We start from the raw sequence: 26,382 nt of genomic DNA on the forward strand, positions 1-26,382 counted from the left end.
TTGCAAAAATGATTTACAAAGGTTGTACTATATCTATGAAACATTATCTTGAACCTAAAGTAGGTTCACATACAATCAACACATATTTGTGAACTTGGACCAATATTTGCGAACCTGGACTCATATTTGTAGATGTCAGTCTTGAACCTAAAGGAGATTTACATACACTCAACACATATTTGTGAACACGAACCCATATTTATGGATGTCAGTCTTAAACCTAAAGGAGATTTGTATACAATCAGCATATATTTGTGAACATAGACCTATATTTGCGAATGTCATGAGTTCGTAGAAATTTATGGTGCAGACATCACTCAGAACCTGCTATGGTTATCTCTTTGTTATTATCATCCACACAGTATCCATAATAAAAATCTACCAATCACAAACACCCATTACTATCATGAATTCACAGTATAAAAAAGGTAATGTATAAATTCATATATATTAATGACAATTTAAATAATTTAATTCATAAAAGTTCATATCTCATTCAATTTCAGCTTCCTCATCACAAGCCTTCGGCTTGTCCTCCTCTGCTTTCTTGGATGCTTCTGGACCTTTCGTCATGGTTGGCTTGGCCTTAGCCTTTGTTTTGGGTTGCAGACCTTTTGTCTTGCTTGCCTTCACATTTTGTATTGCCTGTAGTTGCATCTCTTTTTTCTCCATCATTTTTTCATAGTATTTGACCATGCACGACTCTTACGTGTGTTGTATTGTTTTAAAAAAGGTTATTAACAAATAACTAATTAACTTACATCTTAAACACCCAATAAAATAGGTCATATGATAGTGTACCTTCTTGAAAGTGAATTTCATTCCTTTGCCCAAGAACTTCATGTATAGTAGCACAAATACATCACAATCATGCCTATAACAATTGCAGAGTCAAAAACTTATACATGTACATATTAAGTTAACAATCAGATACAAAGTAATTACATATTATTTTATTGAGGAATCTCACTCATGGGCAAAGCTTGCCAATCAGAGTGAATATTGTAGCCAAATATCTTTGAAAAAAAATAATATGAAACCCAACATTAATCCTACCTAATATGCTAAAAAACTAAAGATATTATTGAATAAGTAATGAGTTCGTACTAGATTTTTGATGTCCTCATCTGCATGAGTTGTGGTTCATATGAAATTGTACAACAAGAACTCCTTTTCTTTCATGGCCATCTCCCACAAAACCCGGAGTTGATTGTCCTAAATGAGAAAAATCAAGATCTATAATATAAATTCAGTTGAAGACATAAACACACAATGTATGTAATATAAATGTAAATGTAAATGTAAGTATGCAAAATTGTTAAGTGAATACTTTGTCACATTCCTTAAAAGGAAATGACAAGTTTTGATTCTCCATGAAAGAATGAGCCACAAATATCGAAATAGAAGATGCAACCATTTGCTGTGATCAATTAATGTTAAGCAATTAGTTTTTGTTAGTCACTAGAAAAAAATGACTATTGCTTTTGAGACACACCAAGAACCATATGTTTTGATAAATGATCTTTGGTAGTTCTATTCTTTTTTTCACGTCCCATTTGTGTTTGGATTCAATTTTGGCTATGAATCTTTTTTTATGCAACATAATTAACATATGTAATATATTCATGTTAGATTTAAATGAATCTGCATTCAAAACTAACAAACAAGCAAACTTAACATTAGTGACTCTCCATTATACAAACAAACATGAAAACCTAACACTAACATCATTGCTCAACAAAGTGTCTATGAAAAAATCACACTCAGGCAACTCTTCTGTCGGTTGTTGCTCATGTGGTTGATTTGCATCCACTTGTTTTCATGGTTAATTGCATTTGAATATAAACATGTACATGTACTACCACTAATTATATGCATATAACTTGCTTTATTATACATCTTACCTCAATTAGATGCATGCTTGCAAGTGAGGCTTTGGATCATGGCTTTCTGTTGTCATGTTTCTCTTTAATTGGTTTACTTATATCATGAAAGACCTAGGATATGCATAGAAGACATAAGACATTGAATCATTTTATTAAAAAACTCTCGATAAATACATATAAGCAATTCATTCAATAATTCTTAACAAATACATGCACATAGAAGCATACACAAACACACACATTTTACAATAAGAGGTATTCAAACATACGGCTATGCGTGTTTTTGTTTGTTGTAGTCAACCTTACCACATATATTGCACTTGACATAACATCCTTTAATGTTGTTTTTTGTCTTTTTACCTTAGGTTACCCTGGTTTACATGTCATATTCAGTGGATAGACTATGAGGCATTGTGTGAGACATTATCTACCATAAAAAAGAATGAAAAGGTATAATATGCAGTTATATATTAATCAACTTTGAAGCACTTGTCTCTTTACCTTACTCGGCCTAGTTTCTCAGTGTATTTGTTAGCCTTGGCAAGGGAAAGATCAAAAATCAATTCCACACTTTTAGTGTACTGCTGTACCTAATCACCCTCCCCATCTTTGGGATACAACCTCCAGGGAGGGTGATCAGGTACAACAGAACACTAAAAGTGTGCAATCACATTGTACTTGATCTTCCCTCCAAAAGAAATAAAAACATATAATTAGAGATGTTGGGATCTGTAGTTGCAAAAATTTCACCATTTTCATTGGCTTCACTATACATAGAATTGATGCACACATGTGCACAAATTATGTGCATGCTAGGTGCCTAACCAATATGCTGGAAAATGTAAAGCAAGCCCAATCCAATTAAGCATCTCTCTCTCTCTCTCTCTCTCTATATATATATATATATATATATATATATATATATATATATATATATATATATATATATATATATATATATATATATATATATACCGGATGTCCTTGGCATTGAATGTGGCCGAGCATGCCAGGGGCATCCGCATATTCTTTTATTTTTTGGACTTTTACCGGTGGTCTTGGACCGCCGCTAAAGGTTTGGGTGGCGGTCCAAGATCGTCGCTAAAAGTGTATATCAGCAAAAAAAAGCACATTGTTGATCGGCGCACGTTGGTTTGATGTAGGTTACACCTATTCTATATATATAACCACTTTTCTAGCTAACCAGGTTTTTGAAAGGTTTTTCCATATTTTTCTTAAATATGACTATACAAATATTTATTACATGGTCAATTACTAGGAAACGACACTTGGATTATATTTTTTTGTTAAAAAAATTATTGTTTAAGCCTTGAATATGTATGTAACTCTTAGACCGTCAATTTGTAAACCTTATAAAAACCTACCTCCATATCGGAATTGGCTGATCCAAGAGTCCATTCCTATAAAATTAAGTACATAGAACGCCTCCATAAGGTCAGATTTAAGGGAAAAACTAGAAAAAACCTTTTAAAAGACAGTTAGCTGGTGGTGGTTTAGAAAACTGGTTAGCAGCTACCACATTTTCTCTCTCTCTCTCTCTCTTTCTCTCTCTCTCTCTCTCTCTCTCTCTCTCTATATATATATATATATATATATATATATATATATATATATATATATATATATATATATATATATATATATATATATGTGTGTGTGTGTGTGTGTGTGTATGTAACTAGGGGTGGCAATCGGGTCGGGTCGACGGGTTGGCAGGTCAGAATACCTCAACATGAACACCTCCATAAGGTCAGATTTAAGGGAAAAAATAGAAAAAACCTTTTAAAAGACAGTTAGCTGGTGGTGGTTTAGAAAACTGGTTAGCAGCTACCACATTCTCTCTCTCTCTCTCTCTCTATATATATATATATATATATATATATATATATATATATGTGTGTGTGTGTGTATGTAACTAAGGGTGGCAATCGGGTCGGGTCGACGGGTTGGCGGGTCAGAATACCTCAACATGAACACGACCCGTTTATTAAACGGGTCGGTTGTGGCAAACACGAACAGGACCCATTTATAAAACGGGTAACCCGACATGACACGGTTAACCCGTTTAATAAACGGGTCGGGTAGTCGACACGACACGATTACACAACACGGCGACCCGTTTATTAAACAGGTCGACCCGATAAACATAGACACGATAACCGACTCGAGTAACCCGCAACCCAATAACATAGACACGATAACCGACCAGAGTAACATGATAACCTGTGTGCAAGGGAAAAGGGAGAGAGACACCAGAAAGGGCGACAGACGATAAGTGTTTGATATTTTTCAACAGCACATAAAACAAAAATAAATGAAAATGATCGAAAGTAATGAAAGAAAAATTACGTAAGGGAAATAAAATAATTTATTTCTCACAGTAACTAAGAAGCAAGAGATAAACTTAATTTATCACAATTTTATCATCAATTTTAGTCTCAGTAAATTCATAGTTATAAGATCACCCAAAAAGCGTATTTTGGCCAACATTCTTATATGGAATGTCACAAATATCACCTTTTTCAAAACCGAAGTGCTGAAAAATGTCACATGTTTCAAAATATCTCCTATTTTGAAAACATTGCATTTTTATTGTAATATTAGCATAATAAGACTCTGTAGTATTTTTACATTATTTAATATTTATATACGCCGATATTTTTAACAAGCTTTTCCCAAGAAAAAAATAGTTTTTTCAAAATATCGCGATATTTTCTCTCGGCGAGCTTTTTCATAGAACGAAATTCGTTGACTCTCTCTCTCTCTCATAGTTGATTGGCGCCGGCCTCGCCGGAAAACACTCCATCGGCCGGATTACGCCGGAAAAAATCATGGTGGTCTGAAGCAGGGATGTTCGCAACGGCGGTCAGATTCTTCGCGAAGAAAGGGAAACCGAAGCTGAAGCCAATCGAGCTCAAGACCCCTCCGGAGCAGACGCAGACGATCACCCGAGCCATCTTCGACATCGTGAAGGAGCACGGCCCTCTCACCGTTTCAGACACTTGGGAGCGCGTTAAGGTGTGTAACAAAACGATAATGGTGGTCTCCCCATCACGCTTCCTTCTCGTTTCCGTCGTTTTTTCTTCAATTTGTTCTTTCCTTTTTGAAGGGTCGGACAAGAGAGGAGATTTTGAATTGTTGGTGGATATTCTTTTTTACTCTTTAGTTTGAATGATTGAAGAAAAATATGGGGTGTTTGGGTTGTTGGTGCAATTGGGGAAGCTCTCTCTCTCTCTCTCTCTCTCTCTCTCTCTCTCTCTCTCTCTCTCTCTCTCTCTCTCTCTCTCTCTCTCTCTCGGTGGCTTTCTTTTCTTTTGGTGATCATGTTTCCGAAATTTGGGTATTTTTGTTGGTTATCTCACATGAATGAATGAATCGTGTTGACGTTAGTGTTCGTCTTTTGTTTGTCTTCTAACAAAATGTGGGATTTCAAGAGTTGTGCATTGGGAGGCTTATTATTATTATTACTATTATTATTATTATTATTATTATTTCTCAGTCATGATTGGAAGTTTAGGTGTTTCGTTGGTCTTAGAACATAATTGAGTGAATGGTATTTCTAGCAGCTTTTCTTCCCCTAGTGAAACCATGTTTGTAGCTTTTTTGTTGTGCTTAGTGGGGATAGGCTTATTTGGTATTCTTTTTTATAGCCATGTTGCGGAAATTGGTCTGTTTTATTGGTCATTGTGAATGAGTGAATGGTACTGCTAGCTGTTTTTCCTGGCATGTTTTTTATAGAATGTCTTTTTTGTTATATTTTGTTGTCCTAAAATAGGAGATTTGAACTGAATAAATTGTTAACACTTTAGAGAAATTTTCCTCAATTTGATCGCTTGAGAAAAAATGTAGGGTTTCAAGAGAGTGGTAGGATTGCATAAACAGAGAAGAAAGAGATGAGAGTTCATTCAAGGCAACTGAGCATCCTCCCCATTCTTCCCTCACGCACAGCCAAAATATGACGAAGGCTTCCATCAACTTCTCATTATGTATCCCAGCCCTTTGCTATTGCTTGCTAAAACTTCCCTACGAAGAATATGACTTGTGATAACCATGTCACTATCCTCGAGTTATCATTGTATTTGTGTCATTTGCCTAGTATTTCATCCTAAATTGTGTTTTTTCTAAATTCTCCTCTTGGAGGAGAAGGACCTGATCCCTGCTTTTTACCTCATGATCCATCCTATGCTTTAGCGCAGTGTAGTTTGTGGAACATATCAGAGCACATTAGGTTATATGAATGTTTTTTACCATTCTTCAATGGAAGTCATCTTGCTTGCATCTTGGTCTGTTGGACTGGAAGTATCTCAAGTAGGGCTTAAGATATTGGTTAACTACCTCTATTTTTTTACTGGATTGTGGATGGTAGATCGTTGTTGTTTTGATCTTTCTTAGATGAAAAGTTCCTTCTTACAGGAACCTGTGAGCACCAAATCTCGTGGAAAAAAACACTTGAGCTATCTGAAGTATCGTGTATGGGTTGGCTATTTGTGTGACATGGGCACGCCACCACCACAGTACTCTTCCTTTTTGACTGGAGAACACTATTGATAATATCTGCTTAAATCTGATTCAGGAAGGCTAATCATTGAAGAAGTCTAAGTGGAACTTCAGACACATATCCTTTAATGGGCATCACACCCAATCACATAGCTGTGACATTTCACCAGACATTCTCTGTTAGAAGGTTTTAACAAACATGGAATGACCAACTTCTTATGTGAGTCGAGCTTTATAAAAACTCGAAGTATCACCTTAAGTTACATCTGAGCACTCTACCTTTATACCTTATGTGTGCATTATTAAACTCATAACAGGGTAGCTGTTTTCTTGATCTTTCATTGCACTTGAATTTTTTAAAGTAATGATGCTATTCAGTGCGTAAAATGGTGGCTGGTTTTAAAAGCAAAGTAGCAGTCCAACTGTAATCAGCATCAAATTGTATGAAACGATTACCCTAGAGGGAATGAAAACCACATTTACTCTAGATAATGGTCTCACTGTATTCACATCTCTCCCAACAAGGCTTACCAGTACTCTGCATCATCTAGAAGCTAGAAGGAACAACCACTATTTATAATTGACCAAAAAGTCCATAGGAACAAGAACATTTCCAAATAGAAGTTCCCACTTAACATACATGCCAAATATGAGAATGGAGAATGGTAGTTATAAGTAGACATTTATATGATTGACATGTGTGGCATAATCGCTTGGGCATGATGTGAGGGAGCCATTAATTCTGTTCTAGGATGTTTCTGATTTGTCTGATAATTTCCAAGTACTCAAAGGCATCAGATGAGGATTGATGCTTCTGTTTGACTTTGACATGGTCGTATGGTCACTTTGGCTTGTTGTAAAGACACAAACACAATTAACTCTGCATTCTCATCGTGCGAAAACACTGATTTTCTGGTTGTCATCTTAGATATTCATAATATCATTTTTGGACATACATCTGAAGAGCACAAAAGTTGGTACTATGCCATTCTTGATAAGGATAAGAATGAGAGTTATGCATAAGTTCAGTTAGCAGTAAAATGGAACAGAGATTCAGAATCATAGTAGGCGAGAATAATGAAACAATTGAGACATGCTCCTTATGAGGACTCTAGGATTTATGTGATGTAAGGAAATTTTCTTCTAAACACTTTGACACGTAATGGAAAGATTCAATGAGAAAGATTTTCACAATGGCAGGTACTTACACATAGATTCATCCTTATTGGTGTAGTATTCAGTGGCTTCCTACACATTATTACTGTTATTTTTGGTTTGTAGGATGGTTGAGAACATAGCTGGCGGAAGCTTCTTAGACAGGCTGGAAGTGAAATACTCCTTGCTTCCGAAATTTGATGGGAATCTCGATTCTCCCACGCTTCCACTATGCTTCCCACATGCTTCATTCATACTTCCTTACATGCTTCTTATATGTTTCTCTTGCGCTTCTTTCATGTTTTGTATGTGCTTCCTCTCACGCTTCCCATTACTTCTCATGTGTTTTCTCTAAATCGGTAACTATCATTTTTAGATTTGAACTAAAATATCATGAAATTTAAGAAGTCATTTTTATTTTAGTTTTTATTTACTTTCCATTCGATTCTCGTTCTGCTTCCCATTCAATTCACATATCGCTTCATTTTCAATTTCTGTTTCATTTTCAAATCAATTCCTCGCTTCTTGCTTCTACGTCCCGTATCGTTTCCTGCTTCCACTTCCAAGTTGTGCAGCCTTGGTTGAGAATAATACTGAAATGATAGAGAATTTGTTTTGAAAGGTGTACAGATGCAGGACAGGTTTTATTTTTTTTTTGTTTTTCATATAACCAAGCCAGGTGCTAGCGACCTAAGTTTGACTGTTTTTTTTTCTCACCAACATCGAATGGAGAGACAAGTAACAAGGTGACAGTATTAGAGATTGCCATACTTCACAGTTCACTCAGGCAAGGTGTTTTCATTATAGCAAGACATTTGGAAAGCTATATTTATTTATTTATTTATAGCTTTCCAAATGTCGAGAGAGAGAGAGAGAGAGAGAGAGAGAGAGAGAGAGATTCACATACTCTATGAGTGATGGCTCTATATTCTGCTTCAACACTTGTCCACCACATTTTGCTTCTTGATCTTCCATGAGATGAGGTTGCCCCCTACAATTGCATAGTATCTGGTGGTTGATGAGCTATCTTCTAAGAAACCCATCCTATTGGCATTTGTGAATATTTCAGCATCGCAGTGTCCATGGGTTATCTATAGAGTTCCTTTTCATATGCACACCTTTAAGTGCTTGGACAACTATAAGTTAACATAGAAAGAACTCGTGGCATCAACCACCACCACGGTGCACCTTGCCAACTAACAGCAAACATGAACCGTCATTGTGTGGTGGATTTAGTTGTCTTGTAGAGAGTTCCAGAAGTTTGTATAAAATAGGATATTTCAAAGAGGTTAAAATTATTCTATGCAATGAGAATATACACAGTGCCATATATAGAAAATAAGGGGCTTTCTCCATATAATTCATTATGTGGTTTTTTGTTTGGGTAAGCATTCTAACTCCTTTGTGGGGTGTGAGACTGTCATCCATGTCATGCAAACATTTTGCTTAGCATGCATGTTCTACATCGACATATTATAACATCAACATGGACCTTGGACATGCCATGACACTTCATGAACACAATCAAACCTGTGTTGCACATGAACGGCATTGTGTCACTAACTTATGTCTTTAATAATCTTGAACATTTACTATGTATTTTTCAGCTTGAATTTATTGTTTGTTATTCATCGTAATGTTTCTTGATTGTTTTTCGAGAATTACACTTTCAAAATAACATTCAGTTCTTATTTGATTTAGATTGTAAATTGTAGACACAAACACATGCACACGTACCCAAGTATTCTGACACAGATTGTTGTGTCTCTATGTCCTAATTTTACAAAACCCTCATATACAAAGACCAGTGGCTGAGCCACGTTATGGTCAAGGTGGTGCCCACCCCGACCCGCAGCACACATTAGAGGTTCCCTGGGTCAGGGTGGGCACCACTTGGGCCCCACCAAAGGCCAGGGCATGATGTGTGCCCCACCTCTCACTCTCTCTATTGTATTGCAACTCACCTCTCTCTCTCTCTCTCTCTCTCTCTCTCTCTCTCTCTCTCTCTCTCTCTCTCTATATATATATATATATATATATATATATATATATATATATATATATACTCTTGTGTAGCCCAGGGGCATTTATGTCATTTTATGCATATTCATAATTATGAATATGTATGTAATTTCTCTTTATTTTCTTTCTTCATTTTTCTTTTCCTTTTCCTTTTCTTTTTTTCTTTTGACTTAGTCAAAGGAGGGGGTAGACGTTGGACCCCTTCCAACGGTTAGAATTCTAACCGTTGGAGGGGCTTCAACGTCTAGTAGGAGCCCCTCCTTTTGGTCTCCTCTTGTATTATATATAGGGGTGGATCCCCCTCTTATGTAAGCATTCTTTTGAGAGCCCTTGTGCTCACCTTGCTCTAATAGATTCAATCTTTTGCATTCAAGAGTTCTTTTTTGTACCTTTGTGTACTTTTATTCAAGTGTTCTTTGTTTGTACACGTATCCCTTTGTGGAGCTTGTGCTTATAGTGCACATCTTTGAAGATATTTTTACATGGTTCCAGAGCCAGGTTTGGAGAAAAGAAGGTCGTGTGATTTGTTCTCTCTATTGGGTGCCTCGAAAAGCGTGCTTTCAAGTTTGGTGATTGGGGTGAAGACTCGTTTCTTCATTCAATATTTTAGAAGCATCCTACCTCGAGTAGGATCTCATATCTCTTTGTGATATGCATCTCTTTCTCTTTTTCTTCTCTCTAATGGGCGAAAAGGACTCTCACTTCTCTCTTGGCTTCAAGTTAAATGGATCTAATTATCATGAATGGGCTGAAAATATGGAGGTTCATATCAAAGGTAAGGGTCTTTGGGGATATGTTCAAGGAACTATTCCCGAACCTAAAATTACTATCATTGAGAAATGAGAGATTAAGGTCCTTGACGGTGAAGAAAGAGAAAAAGCGTTTGAGGAATACAATAAAAGGCATGAAGAGTGGGAGATGAAAAACTACAAAATTCCTTTGTGGTTTTTCTCTTCGGTGGAAACCAAGATTAATGCCAATATATTGAAATTCAAGAAAGCATATCAAGTATGAGAGTATCTTGAACGAATGTATATGTCAAGAGACTTGTCCTTGACTCTACATCAAGGAGAGATGTTGGTTAGAGAATATTTTGCCGAATTATCCGCTATTTGGGATGAACTTGCTATCCTTGAACCTAAATAGAGTGGAGAGGCAATCAAATTAAGACAAAAACAACTTTAAGAAGACCACTTTTTCAATTTCTTAAATGGTCTTAGACCCGAATTTGAACAAACTAGATTCTCTCTTTTGTCTTCTTTCTCTTCTCCACCGTTAGAGGATGTTCTTACAAAATTAAGTGGAGAAGAAACTAGATTGGGAATGAATAAAACCAATCAAAATGTGTTGGCCGTCCCCTCTAAGAATGAGGATGAGGGAGCTTATGTCGTATCTAGACCAGGAAACAATGTCAAACCTTATAAACCACCCCACTTCAACAAGAATCAATGAGGAAGAGAAAAAAGCGGGCATTATGGAAGAAGAGCATACACTAAGATTGTGTGTCATTTCTGTAAGGAACCGGGGCACATAAAACTTGTATGTCCCAAATGGAAAAAGATGGTGGCAATATCGACCACATTCCAAGAGGAGGCGCCGACCACCTCCAACAATGCCACTATATCTGTAAATCAAATTGTTGAAGCCCTTCAACCTCTCCTCAAGGGATCCATCTCCAGAGCCACCATGTCTTCTTTCTCTCCTCCAGGTAAGATTCTTTGGCTACTAGACTCAGGTGCATCCTTTCTAAAAATTTGTCACCATCCTTTGTTTCTACTGCGGATGGCACTTTTCTTGAAATTAAAGGAATTAGAGATTTTGAAAGACAAGATTTTTTTGTTCCCAAAGTTAGATTTATTCCAAAATTAAATTTGAACCTACTTTCCATCTCTCAACTTTCGGATCATGGGTGTGATATCAAATTCTCATCACATCAATCAACTTCCAGGATCGCCGATCCGGAAGTTGATTGGGGAAGGCTCTATGAAGGGTGACCTCTATTTCATGGAGTTTCTTCAAATTTCAAAAACTTTTTGTAATATTGCCCAACATAAGGATATAAACGTTTTGGGCATCCAAATATTGACAAGCTTTCTCATATTCATTTTGCCAAAATGTTATATAAAGAAAATTTCAGTTGTAATGATTGTATTCTGGGAAAAATGAGAAGCTTACCTTTTGGTTCAAGATCTATGTTTTCAACTAAGCCTTTTGAAATTGTGCATTCGAATGTATGGGGACCCGCACCTGTAGTATCTAAGAGAGGTTTCTCATATTATGTTATCTATGTTGATGATTATTCAAGATACAGCTGGATCTACTTTCTAAAGCATAAGCATGAAGTCTTTTCCACTTTTAAGAGTTTTCATATAATGATACAAACCCAATTCAATGGGAAGTTACAAATCTTTAGAAGCGACTCAGGGGGTGAATTTTCATCAAATGATTTTAAGAGTTATATAAAAAGTAATGGGATCATTCATCAAAGGTCTTGTCCCAAAACTCTCCAACAGAACGGCTTAGTCGAACGAAAACACTGACATATTATTGAAACTACAAGGACTCTACTTATTTCTCAGAAGATTCCAAAAAGATTTTGGGCCGAAGCTACCCTGGCTTCTGTCTATCTAATAAATCGTCTTCCATCAAAAAATTTGAGTCAACTATCTCCTTTTGAAGTACTATATCAAAAAGAGCCTGATTATAATATATTACAAATTTTTGGCTGCAAGTGTTTTGTCCTCGTTGATAAAAATGATAAGTTGTCTCTTAAAGCTATTCATTGTGCCTTTCTTGGATATTCAGAAATACAAAAAGGATTTAGGTGCTACAACATTCAAAATGATAAATTGTATGTTTCAAGAAATGTCACTTTCTTGGAAAATGAAAGTGGTTTTGAGAAGGACATAACTTTCCCCGGTAATGGCGATTACTCTTTTTTATTTGAATTTCTAAATAGGAATGAAGATTTTTTTAGTGATGATGAAACAAATGATGAGAACATAGATAATAGAGTTCCCCTGTCTATTCAACCGGTAGAAGAAATAGTAAATGAACCAATTACATATACTCATAGAGATAAAAATACGTTTAGAAGTGCGATGGAAAAATATAGTGATTCTAGGGAATCCCTTCAAAATAGTAGCTTATGAAGAACTGAGAGACCTAGAAGAAACCCCTCCAGATTTATATCCTATGAATCTTTTTTCCCAAAACATAGGGCCTGTCTTAGTGTCATTCACTCATATAAAGAACCCAGAAACTTCGAAGAAGCTAAAGAAAGATTAGAATGGAGAGAGGCTATGGATAATGAACTTAAGGCTCTTAACATAGCCAAAACTTGGGTGTTTCAAACTTTTCCTGAAGGAAAAAAGGCAATAGGATGTAGATGGGTCTTTAAGGTAAAAACCAAAAGTGATGAAACTCTTGAAAGATATAAGGCCTGTCTAGTAGCAAAAGGATATAGCCAAGAATATGGTATTGATTACGAAAAAACTTTTGCTCTTGTGGCATGAATGGTCATTGTTAGATGTTTAATCACTATCGCATCAATTAAAAAATAGAATATATATCAAATGGATGTTAAAAATGCATTTCGAAACAAAGATCTAAACGAAGAAGTCTACATGGAGGCTTCTCCTGGCTTGGATATACCAAAAGGTAAAGTCTTTCGACATAGGAAAGCCTTATATGGTTTAAAACAAGCCCTAAAGGCTTGGTACGATCGATTTAATGAGGTAATGGTTGAAACTGGATTCAATTCTTGTTATATTGACACTGCTCTTTTTGTCAAAAAGTCTGATGCAGGAATTGTAATTCTGTTATTATATGTTGATGATATGCTAATAACAAACAGTGATATTAAGGGCATCAAAAATATCAAATCCACTCTAAAAGAAAGATTTGAAATGTCAGACTTGGGGTATCTGACATTTTCTGGGTATTGAGGTTGCTTACTCTCATAGAGGCTACTTCTTGTCTCAAACTAAATTGGCATGCGAGATTCTTGACAGATCTAGCATTACAGATGACAAAATTTGTGAGACTCCTGAAGTCGTGGGTTCAAAAATAAAGGCCGATGGGATTTTTTTGTAAAATCCTACTCCTTATCGGCAGCTTGTGGGATAACTTATGTATCTTAGTATCACACGACCAGATATATCTCATGTCGTACATACTGTAAGTCAATTCCAGCATGCCCCCACTTCAGTTCATATGGGTGTTGTACTTCGTATTGTCAGATACATAAAGGGTACAATGAACAAGAGAGTATTTCTTTTCTCGTCTTCTGATTTAAAATTAATTGCATGTACTGATTTTGATTGGGGAGGTGACCCAAATAATCGTCACTCCACCACTGGTTTTTGTATTTTTTTAGGTGAATCACTGATCTCATGGAGATGTAAGAAACAACAGAAGATGTCTCTTTTCGATCCACGGCCTCCACGACTATGGAGATTGTGTGAATTCATCAATTACTACAGGACATGGGAGTTCTAATCCAAGGACCCACAAGATTGTGTTGTGATAATAAGAGTGCAAACTATATTGCTAAAAATCACACATTTCATGAGTGTACCAAGCACATTGAGATGGACTGCCATTATGTCAGAGAAGCCTACTTGCAGAAGATCATAGATCTCCCTTATGTGACTTCAGAATACCAGTTGACAGATTTCTTCACAAAGGCGCTTTGCTCTCCCAGATTTAACTTTCTTCTTGGCAAACTTTCGGTCATCACGCCTAAGTTTGAGGGGGGGTGTTAAATTGTATCCCTCGTGTATTCATATATATAAATATATTTAATCTTGTGTAGCCCTAGGGGCATTTTTGTCATTTTACGTATATTCATAATTATGAATATGTATGTAATTTCTCTTTATTTTCTTTCTTCATTTTCCTTTTTCCTTTTCCTTTTCTTTTTTTCCTTTTGACTTAGTCAAAGAAGGGGGTAGACGTTGGACCCCCTCCAACGGTTAGAATTCTAACCGTTGGAGGGGCTCCAACGTCTAGTAGGAGCCCCTTCTTTTGGTCTCTTCTTGTATTATATATAGGGGTGGATCCCCCTCTTATGTAAGCATTCTTTTGGGAGCCCTTGTGCTCACCTTGCTTTAATAGATTCAATTTTTTGCATTCAAGAGTTCGTTTTTGTACCTTTGTGTACTTCTATTCAAGTGTTCTTTGTGTGTACACGTATCCCTTTGTGGAGCTTGTGCTTATAGTGCACATCTTTGAATATACTTATACATATCCCACCTCTCTCTCTCTAAACGCCACCAGACAAGGGGATGGCTCCAACCATTCATCGTCCGGAGGTGCCACTGCACAGGTCCTCTCTCTCTCTCTAAATTCTTGCTCAGACCATGGTCAGGCGTGCTGCCTGTGCCGGTGGCCTGCATGCGTGGCTGCGTTTGGCCGTCTGCCATCGGACGATCTCTCCAGCAAGGTGAACGGCCAAACTTCTTCTTGTGCCTTCTTTAGGGTTGGGGATTTTTGTGATTTTTTTTAATTAGCATTTGGTTAGGTTTTTTTAGTTTTTTTCAATTAGCATATAAAATTAATAATGATGTTTGTTAAGAAGGATTTAGGTTTTTATTTACTTTTTCTTAAATAGTTGCATATCAATAATTAGGTTTTAGGGATTTTTGTGTATTTTTTTCAATTAGCATTTAGGTTTTTTTAATAAGATAGATATTTATAGTTATTTTTGCATTTTTCTTCTATCAACATTAGACATAATACCACATGCTTAATTTTAGTCAAAATTTGTGGGGTTTTGTTATTTTTTTGTTTCAATTGGCCTATGTATGAAACTATGAATGATATTTGTTAGGATTGAGGGTTTTTATTTAGTTTTTTGAATAACATGAATATTTAATTAGGTTTTTTCAATTAGCATATATATATATATATATATGTGTGTGTGTGTGTGTGTGTGTGTGTGTGGTGTTTGTTTAGGATTTAGGTTTTTTATTTACTTTTTATTTTTTAAATAGCATGAACCAAGAATATTTCATTAGGTTTTAGAGTTTTTTGTGTTTTTCTCTTTCTAATTAGCATTTAGATATTTATGTGTTTTTTCATTTCAATCAACATTAAACTTATTTCACTGATTTTAGTCTTAAACTTAAAATTTGAGGGGCTTTGTTTTTTTATTGCTTCTTCTGATAAGGACAAATAGATTTGTCATTATATCTTTTTTTATGTTTTTTTCAAAGCCAAGGCTTTCCTTCATTCCAGAGCATCAGTGAAGTTGATTTTGCCCTATTTTCTCTGTTTTTGAGCTCGTTCAAGATAGAAGAAGGTGATACAGTAAACTGCTTTTCTTTTTGACTTTTTGTAGGGATTTTTCTTTTCTTTGTTTTTCCTAACTCTTTTATTGGTTAAGAACACAAACAATATTGTTCCTTCGGGTACTCCTCCAGCATGATTTCTTCAATGGGTACCAGAATTTGAGTTCTTCCACAGAGTATCTGCCAGAGTATGGTCTCTTGCGAGCTGCTCGGCTCAACAATTTCATGGCCAATGGTTCGCTTATTTCAGCCCCCACAGAAAGGTGGAATCCGCGGACTAGATGTTAGGATTTAGGTTTTATATTTAGTTTTTTTTAAATAACATGAATATTTAATTAGATTTTGGGTTTTTTTGCATTTTCCTTTTTACTGTGCATTTGTGCCCACCCTAGTTTAGATTCCTGGCTCTACCACTGACCAAGACTGCATGTCCTGTCCCATATTGATATCTGTATTTATGTGTAGTGTCTAGGCATGAAACTTTCATGTATAGCATATAAAAAATAGGTATCTCCTGAGATACATAATAAGCAGAAAAGGAAACCTTCTAGGTGCTCATTTTCCTGTTTTTTCCCCTTCCGTTGCTCCAGTAGTTGAGGAACTGTCACATGGGTAAGGGTACTGAGGGTATGACACGGCAATTTCAAAAAATGAGGGGCAATTTCAAAAAATGAGGGTACAAGGACACAAATATATATATATATATATATATATATATATATATATATATATATATATAATGGGAAATGAAAACCTACCAATCCTAACCACTTAGAAACATGTGTTTTTTCAAAATTTTGACCTTACAGATGTGTTCAACATGATTGATTTACTAGAAATTGACACTTGGATCATGCATTTTGGATGGAAAAAATGGCATTTGGAGCCTCAAAAATTTATGAAAATTGCTGGCAGTTGATTTTTGAAACCTTATAAAAACCTATCCTTGCATCAGAATCAAATGCTTCAGGAACTATGTCACACGGACTCGGCTCCAAGGTCGCCGCACCCGCGTCGACACGCACCGACACGGGTGCGGACACGGGTGCGGCTCGGACTCGGTCAACCCGACCCTGGGTGTGGTCAACGCACCCAGGGTCATTTTGGTCCATTTTTTGGAATTTTTTTTTTTGGAATTTTTTTTTTTAATTTTCTGGGCTACAGCTGTAAGGAAAAAAAACCATCACAACTAAAAAAACCTGTACACTTTCAAGTTTTAAGTACAGAATGGGCACAACTCAAGTTTTTGTGGTTTTTTCCTGTATGAAGAAAGTGAATTATTACAGTGTATGAAGAAAGTGCCCAAAAGTGAATTATTCCTGTACGAAGAAAGTGTACAGAATGCCTTCACAACTCATCACCTGTCCCCTAATGGGCACAACTTTGACCGAGTCTTATATATATGTATATATATATATATATATATATATATATATATATATATATATATATATATATATATATTTTTAATATATATATAGCCGAGTCCCCGTGTCCAAAATTTTTGAAATTGCGCCGCACCTGTGTCGCACCCGCACCCGCACCCGCACCCATGTGACATAGTTCAGGAACTTATTCCTATAAAAACAAGCATAGATCACATCTGCAAGGTCAAAATTTTGAAAAAACACCGAAAATCCAATAAAATATTTCTTAGTGGGTAGGTTTTCATTCCCCATATATATATATATATATATATATATATATATATATATATATATATATATATATATATATATATATATATATATATATATCACGAGAGAGGGAGAGACTTTGGATCTGGATTAAGTGTGGATCCATATCAAAAATAAAAATAAAAAGTCTGTAAGGGGGTGACTGTAATTTTTGAAAAGGAGGGAAAGGTTCATATAAGAAATAAAAAAAAATGAATGAATTTTTTTTAATAAAAGGGTAGGTCTCTCTCTCTCTCTCTCTCTCTCTCTCTCTCTCTCTCTCTCTCTCTCTCTCTCAAGAAGGAGGTTGAACTCTCTCTTCTTCTTCTTCCTTCTCCTCCTCTTCCTCTTTCTTCTTTTCTCTCCTCTTTCTTTGTCTCTGTCTTTGTCTTCTTCCTTCTCCTCTTCTTCTTTCTCCTCTTTCTTTTTTTTCTTCTTCCTTCTCTCCCTCTTTCTTTTTCTTCTTCCTCCTCTTCCTCTTTCTTCTTCTTGCTCCTTTTTCTTCTTTTTCCCTGCCTTTCAGAATCATAAAAAAAATGGTTTGGGTCAGGGTTGGACCTGACCCGATCCAAACCAGCACGTACCCATGCTGCATCTGGTACCGTACTCGTGTCGGGCATGTCGACATGGGTATGGCTGCTCAATAGCATGTCTATGTGACATAGTTGAGGAAAGATGCTTTATCTTTGATTCTGGGCTATCTTGATCTTTTCTGGTCAAGTTGTGACCTTGCACCTAGAATAGGGCACTTCGCACTCAATAGCTGGGAATTGGGTCTGGATAAGCTTTGGAGATAGAAAATTATTTGGTATGGTAGTCACCTGCGTATTGGAAGGAGGCTGATTTTATGTTCAAGTGAAACATATACTAGGTGGATTTTATTATCATCAAGCACCTATATTGCGTCTAACAGTTTCACATAAATCCTTTTTGAACAAATTGTTTACGATCTTATAATGTCAATATTTCTGCCTGCATTTTCTATGCATCTAAACTTAACGTTTAGCAAAATTCTGTGGTGAACCCTATACTGGGTTTGGAGCACAAAAACGATCTAATTTGCCGCCTTGTGCATCTCTCTCTCTCTCTCTGCAAGTGTCATGGAAGCTGATGATCAAATGTTCACTTGTTTTATTGCCATTTCAGGAAGTGGGTTTGAGGGGCTTGACAGGCAAAAGTCATATGAAAATAATATTGAGATGGATGAGGGAAAGGCAGAAGCTAAGACTCATCTGCAACCATGTTGGTCCTCACAAGCAGTTTCTGTACACCACCTGGTTTACAAAGTCTAAATTTGGGTATGATGGTCCTGTGGCCCACTCTCCAAGAGTTCTTGGTGGATGCCCAATTGTGAAATCGTCTACAAGGTCTCCAGGGCCTTAGATGCTTCAACTGTGTACACATTTTGTGCTTACTAAATCTTTAAATTCTCTAAAACTGCAAATACTGGAAAAAGCATTGATTATAACATCTTTTTTTAGCTTTAACTTATTGAATTTCAGTGTCCGGCCACATTATTTGATATTTAAAATAATACATATATGTATCAAATAATACATATATGTATCAAATAATAGTTCCATCATTTGGTAACAGGAAAATGAGAAGGTTGAGAAAGGCTTAATGATCACTATTCACCTTTATATGAATAGGTGCACTTTTCATGGTTTGAGAATAACTTGCAGTCATATTGACGTCTATTTTTTTTTTTAAAGAATTTAAAAGTGTCATTTACTTGGAAGAATCTCGAGAAAATCTTGTAGATGTTTATTTAAAAATAAAAAGCATAACCGTATTTCTTAAAAAGATATCGCTGTATTAACATGATGTTTTCATGTTAGAGGTCTTTTCTCGAATTGCTTGTGACATTTTGGAGTTTCTATTGTATTTGAAAAATATTTGGAAAACACAATAAATTAAGAATTTCACAGCATATGAAGAAGAATAAACACTTGCATTCCGATGAAGAGATACAACAAAAGAACAGCTCTACAATCATATATCGTTTGTTTTTTCTGTTAAAAAGATCACAAGCAACTTCAGCCAACAGCTTGGCCAAAGAGTCGTCATGAGCATTACCCAAGCATCATCCTCATAGCGGAGCTTCTCCAAAGGGCTGATGCTGAACATGAAACTATGTATTTCTAGAAATAGTGTCTACTCCCTCTTATCCTCATCGAGATCACCATCGTGCAGCAAAGAATCGGATTGTTTCATCTCTGTAAATCCGACATCACGTTCATCTTTTCCAGGCGCACGCACCAGCTTAATCAGAGACAACACATCCTCCATGTCAAAGTCCTCGCCCACATCCTCAGAGTATGCATAGCTGAGACAATTTCAAGCACATAGCAGCAACACCCTCAACAACATTAAAACTAAGCAGGAACAAAGATATGGACTATCAGCAACTTGTTTTTAAGGTGGTAACTTACCGCATTGAGTTCTGAGAGGGTGCCCAGAGCACGCAGATGACACAGAGGAGCGACAAAGAGAACACTTGCCAGAATGCTGGAATGATCCAGGCACTCTGCCACCGTTGGTTGTAAATATCGTTTGACTTAAAGTAGAGCTGCAAATATAGTTACTAGAGTAAGAATTGGATGTGAGAAGGATTCTTGAAGAATGAAGTTAGCAGTGAGTTTTTTAAAAAATGCAACATTAAAAAAGAAGGATAAAATCTCTGTTTTTCCTTAAATGCAACTTTAAGTCTTTGGCTTAAAATACCTAGATTTTACAATAAGAAACAATTTCAAAAAGGAAAAATGTTCTTCAAGCATGAAAGGCCCATTTCCAACATCAACAAAATTTCAATTTCATATGAGGGGAAGCAAACTTCCTATAAAGCTTTAGATGGATGATGAAACTAGCTTCCGAGGTGCTTAGACGCTTCCAGTAACTACGGCTGCATGCATCGAGTAATGCCTGGAACTTGTTTGGAATGGAGAAGCAGCTTCTTCATGACAGTGTCAACTGTCACCCGTTGGCCGACAATGACAGAGTCACGATGCTAATCCTACTCGTATGAGCATACTGAGAATCTCCAATGTGTTTAGAATTGTGGAATTGGATGGAACTGATGTGTTTCCCTTTTTTATGGAAGGATTTGGATGGGATTTTGTATTCCTATTCCACCCAATTCCACAAATCTAAACATACCACTAAGGTTGAAAAGCCTGACACAACAGAAAATTTCCTGTTGTGATAGACGATCATGTATGATTAGTATCAAATGGATCAATGTTGGATACCTCATAACCAATCCAGCCAACTGACACAAGCACAGCAACCGCCAGCGCATTGGTGAATTTCCTGTAGATGTCAAACTTGGCCGTCATCCTTCTCATCTGCTCTAGCACATCCAGAAGGCAGTTAGTAATCTGGCTACTTGTTCCAGACACAAAAAATGACAACTGCGCTTTTATCTAATGTTTTTGAGCCATAGACCCTCTGGCAGATTTGAACTGCACTCAGTTTAGGCTCAGTTCCAAGACATAATGATCAAAGTAGGTTGCACAAAGTGCAGCAACTATTCAGTTCAAGGCGAGTTATGAAACTAACTACAGTATCAACTACGAAGATATATAAATCCCATAAAAATGTGCAGTCCGGATCAGAATGAATTAGGTTGGTACAAAGATTTGACGTCCTATATGCCCTTCCTCAGAGTCAAGTACACGACCAAGACTTCAGATAAACTCTCAATGTTTACGACCCAATAGCCCCAAATATTGAGAGTAAACGTTAAGCAACAAGCACTGAACCAAAATAACAGATTAATCCAATGGATTATGACTTCAGATTTAGTTTTCATCAATAAAAATAGGCCTAGCAGTGCCAAATTTTGAAAAAGGAAATACAGAACAAAAGGAAATAGGTTCACATGTTGCCATCGTACCTGAAGCTTCTCAAGTGTCTTGGAGAGAGAAATGAATATCCAGAGAATGAAGAAAGCATCAAGAAGGGCAACTGGAAGGACAAGAAACAATCTTGCCTTCCCAGAGATATCACTCACTGAACCAACGTTCTCTACCAATTCAAGAACTTCTGAGGCCAAGAAAAATGTTGCTCCGACCAGAAGCACCTTTGATGTGAGACCTCCAAGAGTTGGCCTGACAACCCCATAACCCATAGAAACCACAAGTATGATCACACGAGAAACCGTTCTTTTAACAGTTCCAAATGTTACTGCCCATATTGTAAGTCCTGATGGCCGGACTCCGGTTCTATTGAAAGCAGCATACTCAAAATACCATAGTGCCATTTCAAACATTCCCAACCCAATGACTAAGGTTATGCAATTCTGGAGCTGCAGAACTTCCCTCCAGAATCTGGCATACTGAAAGAACCAGATAATTCCGAGCAGTACAAATGCTAGGGACATGAACCCATAGAAATTCATAAGGGGAGCCATCCTTCCAGGAAGATATCCAGTGGGGTTTTTCCATATAGTCTTGCCATCTACAACAAGTCCCCTGAGATTTGGATCACAGTGAAAGAAATATAGGTTGTACATTCCAGTGCTTGTGATTTGTATAGTTCTTGATTCCATAGTTGTGTAAACATTGTCTCCTTGAAAGTTTATAGAGAACACTTTCGGCCAGTCAGGATTTTTCACAGAGGGGCGGTGAATAACCTCCCCTTGTGTACAGGCACCAAGCTTAGCAAGATCTCGTGTACAGCACACAGCTCTTTGACCACCGTAAGCAGAACCACCAATTGTTTCTCGATCTTCCACCTCAAAGACAACAGCTTGGACCAACCCAGTGTTGCCAGCTGTATTAGAATGGAGTTTAGCAGAGTCTTTTGTCCTTCTGAATGTGATCTTCTCAAACCTGATTCCGAAGACAGCAGTATGGAAAGTAGACAATGAAATGAGCAGAGAAAATGCTCAAAAGCAAAACACTTGATCCATATTGCTCCTAGGTTCAATATGGACAACGGCTTATATTTACATGAGAATAGCTATAACTAACCCAACCAGCATCAATTGGTCAATGTAGTAAGTTCATGGGTGATAGGATACTGATCACAAGAATAAATGGGAGACACACCTAAATCATAACTTCACTCCATGGTAGCCAAGAAATCAATGAAAATCAAATGTCACATTCAGTAACAACTTTTGTCATTTTCTACTAGCTGTATTAGGCACCAGACAGAATTAACCAAGGGTTAGTAAATTAAATTTCTAGGACATGGGAAACTAATCAGCAGACAACACTCTATGTGTCTTCAGGTAGAAGGTCTTCAGATAGCCACTCCATGTCTGTGGGAGGTTGCATTCAAAGCTTTCTAAATGATTACTTATATAAATGGTGTTGTTTCTTTTCTTCCTATCTAGGCTAGAAACCCCTTACTAGATCTGACTGGTCATCCCATTGGATCTGGATGGATCTAGCTGACCAACTAAATAGAGTCGGACCACGCACTTATTATTCACCTTTCTTATAACTCCCATCTAATAGAATCACTAAATTCAGAAAAGAGAAGGAAAAGCAGGGGCATCCAATGCTTCTAAGCGCACAGTGTACATTATTTAAAGAACTCATCTTCTACCTCCTTCAACATAGTTGAATCTGAAAGATAGCTTCAGCAACGGAACAATGCTTAAAGGCTGCTAACAGAAAGATACGGAAAAATCAAATCAAATAGAGGAGTATGGCACAATCACATATGAAGTACAAACAAAACCAGTAATTACATCCATCACCAACCATAATTGATCTATCATTAACAAAAAAAAAAACTCCAACCTTTCTAAGTTCTCAAGCCACTCGCCATTTAGAGGAAACATAAGCATTAAAAAACAAACTCTTAAACCATGACAGAAAAGAAGAGGACCAACTAATCCACTCCACCCCCTCGAATTAAACAAGGACGAATTTTCATAACGACGTATTTTGCAGCAAAGAAATCTGTTTCCTGAATACTTTACTTCAAGCATGAAGAACACCCAAGAGAGAGAACCAGACCATTAAAAAAAAGAACCAGATATGAGAATGAATAGAACAATATTTGCACTGTTAAACCTCAAGAATTTGCAACAGATACAGACATTTGTGTAGAAGCACAGAACTGGCAAGGAAGATTGATCTTCCAAGCAATCTATCACCAAAGCACAAGATGTCAAGACCCAAGAGGTCTAGAAATGACTCCAAGAAAATGAAGAAAAGAAAATCTTCAAACCACTCTAGAGCCTAGAAACCCTAACTGCTAATAGCACTTACAATGTCTAGCTAAGCACCACTTTCTTCCAATCAAAGAACGCATGGTATACATCAAACTTTGAAGATCCAGAAATATGAAATAAACACCAAACAATTAACTCAACAACCTCGAGAGAAATTCAATACTTTAAATAATACACATAACAGATTTCCAACAAAAATCAATTACAATTAGGAAGAAGCATAAAAGATCCAACTAAAAAGAGAAAGATAACTTTCTGAAAAAACTCAAAGCCCTAGAAATCCACACTGACAGCGACTTCTCCAACACAGTAAGCACTTCACCCGATCACATTTTCCGCAGAAATTCAAGTCGATTCGAACAATATAAAAACGGAAAGAACATTCGTAAAATTTTCCGCTCAAATCAAGAGATCTCAGGTTTAGAGTCCGAAAATGTAGCAGATCTAGGCATTACCGGATATACGACTCGCCGTTCGCGATGGCAGACGCGTTCTTGTCGGGAAGAGACGCATAGAGGCCCTCGCTGCCGCCGTGGAGGACGAAGGCGTTGCCTTTAGGGAACAATTCCGACTGGACGTATTCGTGAACGGAGGCATCACCGAAGAGGAAGAAGAAGCAAGAGATGGTGCAGAAAAGAAGGAATCGACCGGAAATCGTTGACATCCTCTGGCTTCTCCTCTTCTCCGAAGGAAACGCAAAGAAGATCCCGATCTTCCCTGTGACAGAGTGAGCTCAGAGAGTGAAAGGCGCGCTTTTATAGCAGCCACGTGGTTAGCCCAACCTCTGTCGGTGGTCTAAAGTATCCGGTTTTTATCGCGATATTTTAGGAATATGATACGTTGTCAAAAGTGTATCGCGTTTTTATCGCAATGTTAACAGGACGTGAATAGCTTTTATCATATTCTTATTTTTCTTTATTTTTGTATATATAGTTTGCACAGTTTTTTCGTAGGACGATATTTTCCCGTAATTGTGAGAGAACGTGTACAAGAACGAGATTTGTGACTTTTTAAGCATAGTGTCAAAAGTTAAAAACGGAAAATATCGGCAGTCAAAAACTCGTGAGAATTTGATTTTTTTTTTTTAAATCTCACATTTTTTTCAGCAAAATCTCGGTAATAAAAAATAAATTAAAATATAAAAAATTTTATAAGAAAATATAAAAATATTTAAAAATAAAAATCACATGATTTTTTCATGATAAATAGCCTTTAAACTTGAGATATTTATGTTTTGACGAAAAATCACGATATTTTAAACATATTGCGAGAAATTACCGTTTAAAACGTTCAAATAATTTCTAGTGATATTATATAGCATGATTTTCATAAATCTTACGATATTTGTCACTGTGCTTTTAAGAAAGGGAAATATCAGGTTTGGGTTAAATCTTAACCCATAGTTTAGAAGGGCAGGGAGGGGGTGATCTCGTGAGGGGGTGGAAATGGGAAGTGCATTAACGGCCTCCTTAACCATGGTTAGTTAACTGTGACGTTTTATGAAATCACGAGTTTTTCTCTTCCTCTTTTTTGTTCTTTCCCTTTCTCTAATGGCTACTTGAAATTACCGTTTTGTCCTTTTGTACCCAGCAAAATTGGGTCGTACCCGGATCCAACACCAATTTTTTGTCAGATAGAGACCAGGTGCCTTTTCACGTTCTGGTTGGATTCGGGTCTATCTGGTTGGGAACCAATTCTAAGTTCAGAATTTACGGATGATATGAGTCAGATATGTGTCGGGTCATGCTTAATCCAACACTTCATGGACCAAATCAGATTTTATTTTGAAATTAACTTTTTTTTAATTTTCAAATTTTTTTGTTAAGTTTTTATACATTTTTAGTTTATAATTCATCACAATATTTTCCCATATTTAGAAAGAAAATCCTGAACACAGAGATTTTTGGCATTTTCTTTTGAGTATCCCCATTTAGATGCATGTTAGTAACGGACATGAACAGATTGGACACAATTTGACAAAATAATATTGGGTCTTAATCCCAGTTTGGATTCAGGTTAAGACATTACTTCCTGGATCCAGACCCAACTAGACCTCGATTCTTATCATACCAAAATTTACATGCAAAATAGTAAAAACCAGATCCTTTTTTCTATGTGATTTTTTTCCCTTTCAACATTAAACAGATTCAGGTTCGGACGTCCCTTGTTTTAGATTGTTGATTGTCATGCATAAAATGGATTTATCAAAATCCAGAATTTTATGGACTTTAGGAATCCTTCCCAGTGATCGGAAATTAAGATCTACAAAAATAAGTAGCAGTTTTCTCATAACTTCTGCATCTGACTCCCTCGGGTTTGATGAGATTCGAAGATCTGGGAATGGACCCCACTCCATCTGTTCTCATATGTAGGATTTCCTCCCCACTCCTCTAATCCTCTTTAAGTGAGGAATCTCAAAGTTTTCATTTGTGATCCCACGTTTGAGAAACCTTAGATCTTGGGATGTGGCTCGTACCACATCAGCATGCCCCGTGCCACCTCAAATCACCTGGTGAGTAAGAAACTCTCATATGGAGAGGTTGTTGTGACCAAATCTGCCGTCGTGGAAGTGTTCAGCATGGTGAAAATAGTAATAATGAACCGTTAGATCACAGTTTTTGGAAGTAAAAATATATAAT

At 36.6% G+C, this 26,382-nt stretch overlaps 2 protein-coding genes across 3 annotated transcripts; one reads left to right on the forward strand and one right to left on the reverse strand.

Moving 5' to 3' along the window:
• The first annotated feature begins 4,658 nt into the window (after window positions 1-4,658).
• On the forward strand, window positions 4,659-18,994 carry LOC149831403 (thiamine-phosphate synthase). Its single transcript, XM_090012051.1, has 2 exons — window positions 4,659-4,925; window positions 18,697-18,994. Exons 1-2 carry the CDS (start codon window positions 4,758-4,760, stop codon window positions 18,931-18,933), a joined length of 405 nt encoding a protein of 134 aa, XP_089868177.1. The 5' UTR covers window positions 4,659-4,757; the 3' UTR covers window positions 18,934-18,994.
• Window positions 18,995-19,491: 497 nt separating this feature from the next.
• Window positions 19,492-24,588, reverse strand: LOC149831404 (uncharacterized). 2 transcript variants are annotated; one of them, XM_090013878.1, is made up of 5 exons: window positions 24,199-24,588; window positions 21,449-22,385; window positions 20,802-20,897; window positions 19,986-20,122; window positions 19,492-19,879 (listed from the first exon to the last, which is right to left on the reverse strand). In XM_090013878.1, the coding sequence occupies exons 1-5, from the start codon at window positions 24,405-24,407 to the stop codon at window positions 19,708-19,710; spliced, it is 1,551 nt and encodes a 516-aa protein (XP_089870004.1). In that variant the 5' UTR covers window positions 24,408-24,588; the 3' UTR covers window positions 19,492-19,707. The 2 variants fall into 2 exon arrangements, with proteins under 2 accessions (XP_089870004.1, XP_089870005.1); XM_090013879.1 differs by lacking the exon at window positions 20,802-20,897.
• Between the last annotated feature and the right edge of the window lie 1,794 nt (window positions 24,589-26,382).

This window comes from Nuphar pumila, chromosome 7, assembly GCF_984573655.1.
Source record: "Nuphar pumila chromosome 7, dmNupPumi1.hap1.1, whole genome shotgun sequence".
NCBI lineage: Eukaryota > Viridiplantae > Streptophyta > Magnoliopsida > Nymphaeales > Nymphaeaceae > Nuphar > Nuphar pumila.

Bases quoted from the DNA above. Each gene is read 5' to 3' on its own strand.
- LOC149831403 (XM_090012051.1), top strand. From the start codon at position 4,758: ATGTTCGCAACGGCGGTCAGATTCTTCGCGAAGAAAGGGAAACCGAAG. The intron at 4,926-18,696 runs GTGTGTAACAAA...TTGCCATTTCAG, and splicing joins ACACTTGGGAGCGCGTTAAG to GAAGTGGGTTTGAGGGGCTT.
- LOC149831404 (XM_090013878.1), bottom strand. From the start codon at position 24,407: ATGTCAACGATTTCCGGTCGATTCCTTCTTTTCTGCACCATCTCTTGC. The intron at 22,386-24,198 runs GTAATGCCTAGA...CTTCGGAATCAG, and splicing joins AACGGCGAGTCGTATATCCG to GTTTGAGAAGATCACATTCA. The intron at 20,123-20,801 runs GTATCCAACATT...CTATATTTGCAG, and splicing joins TTGGCTGGATTGGTTATGAG to CTCTACTTTAAGTCAAACGA.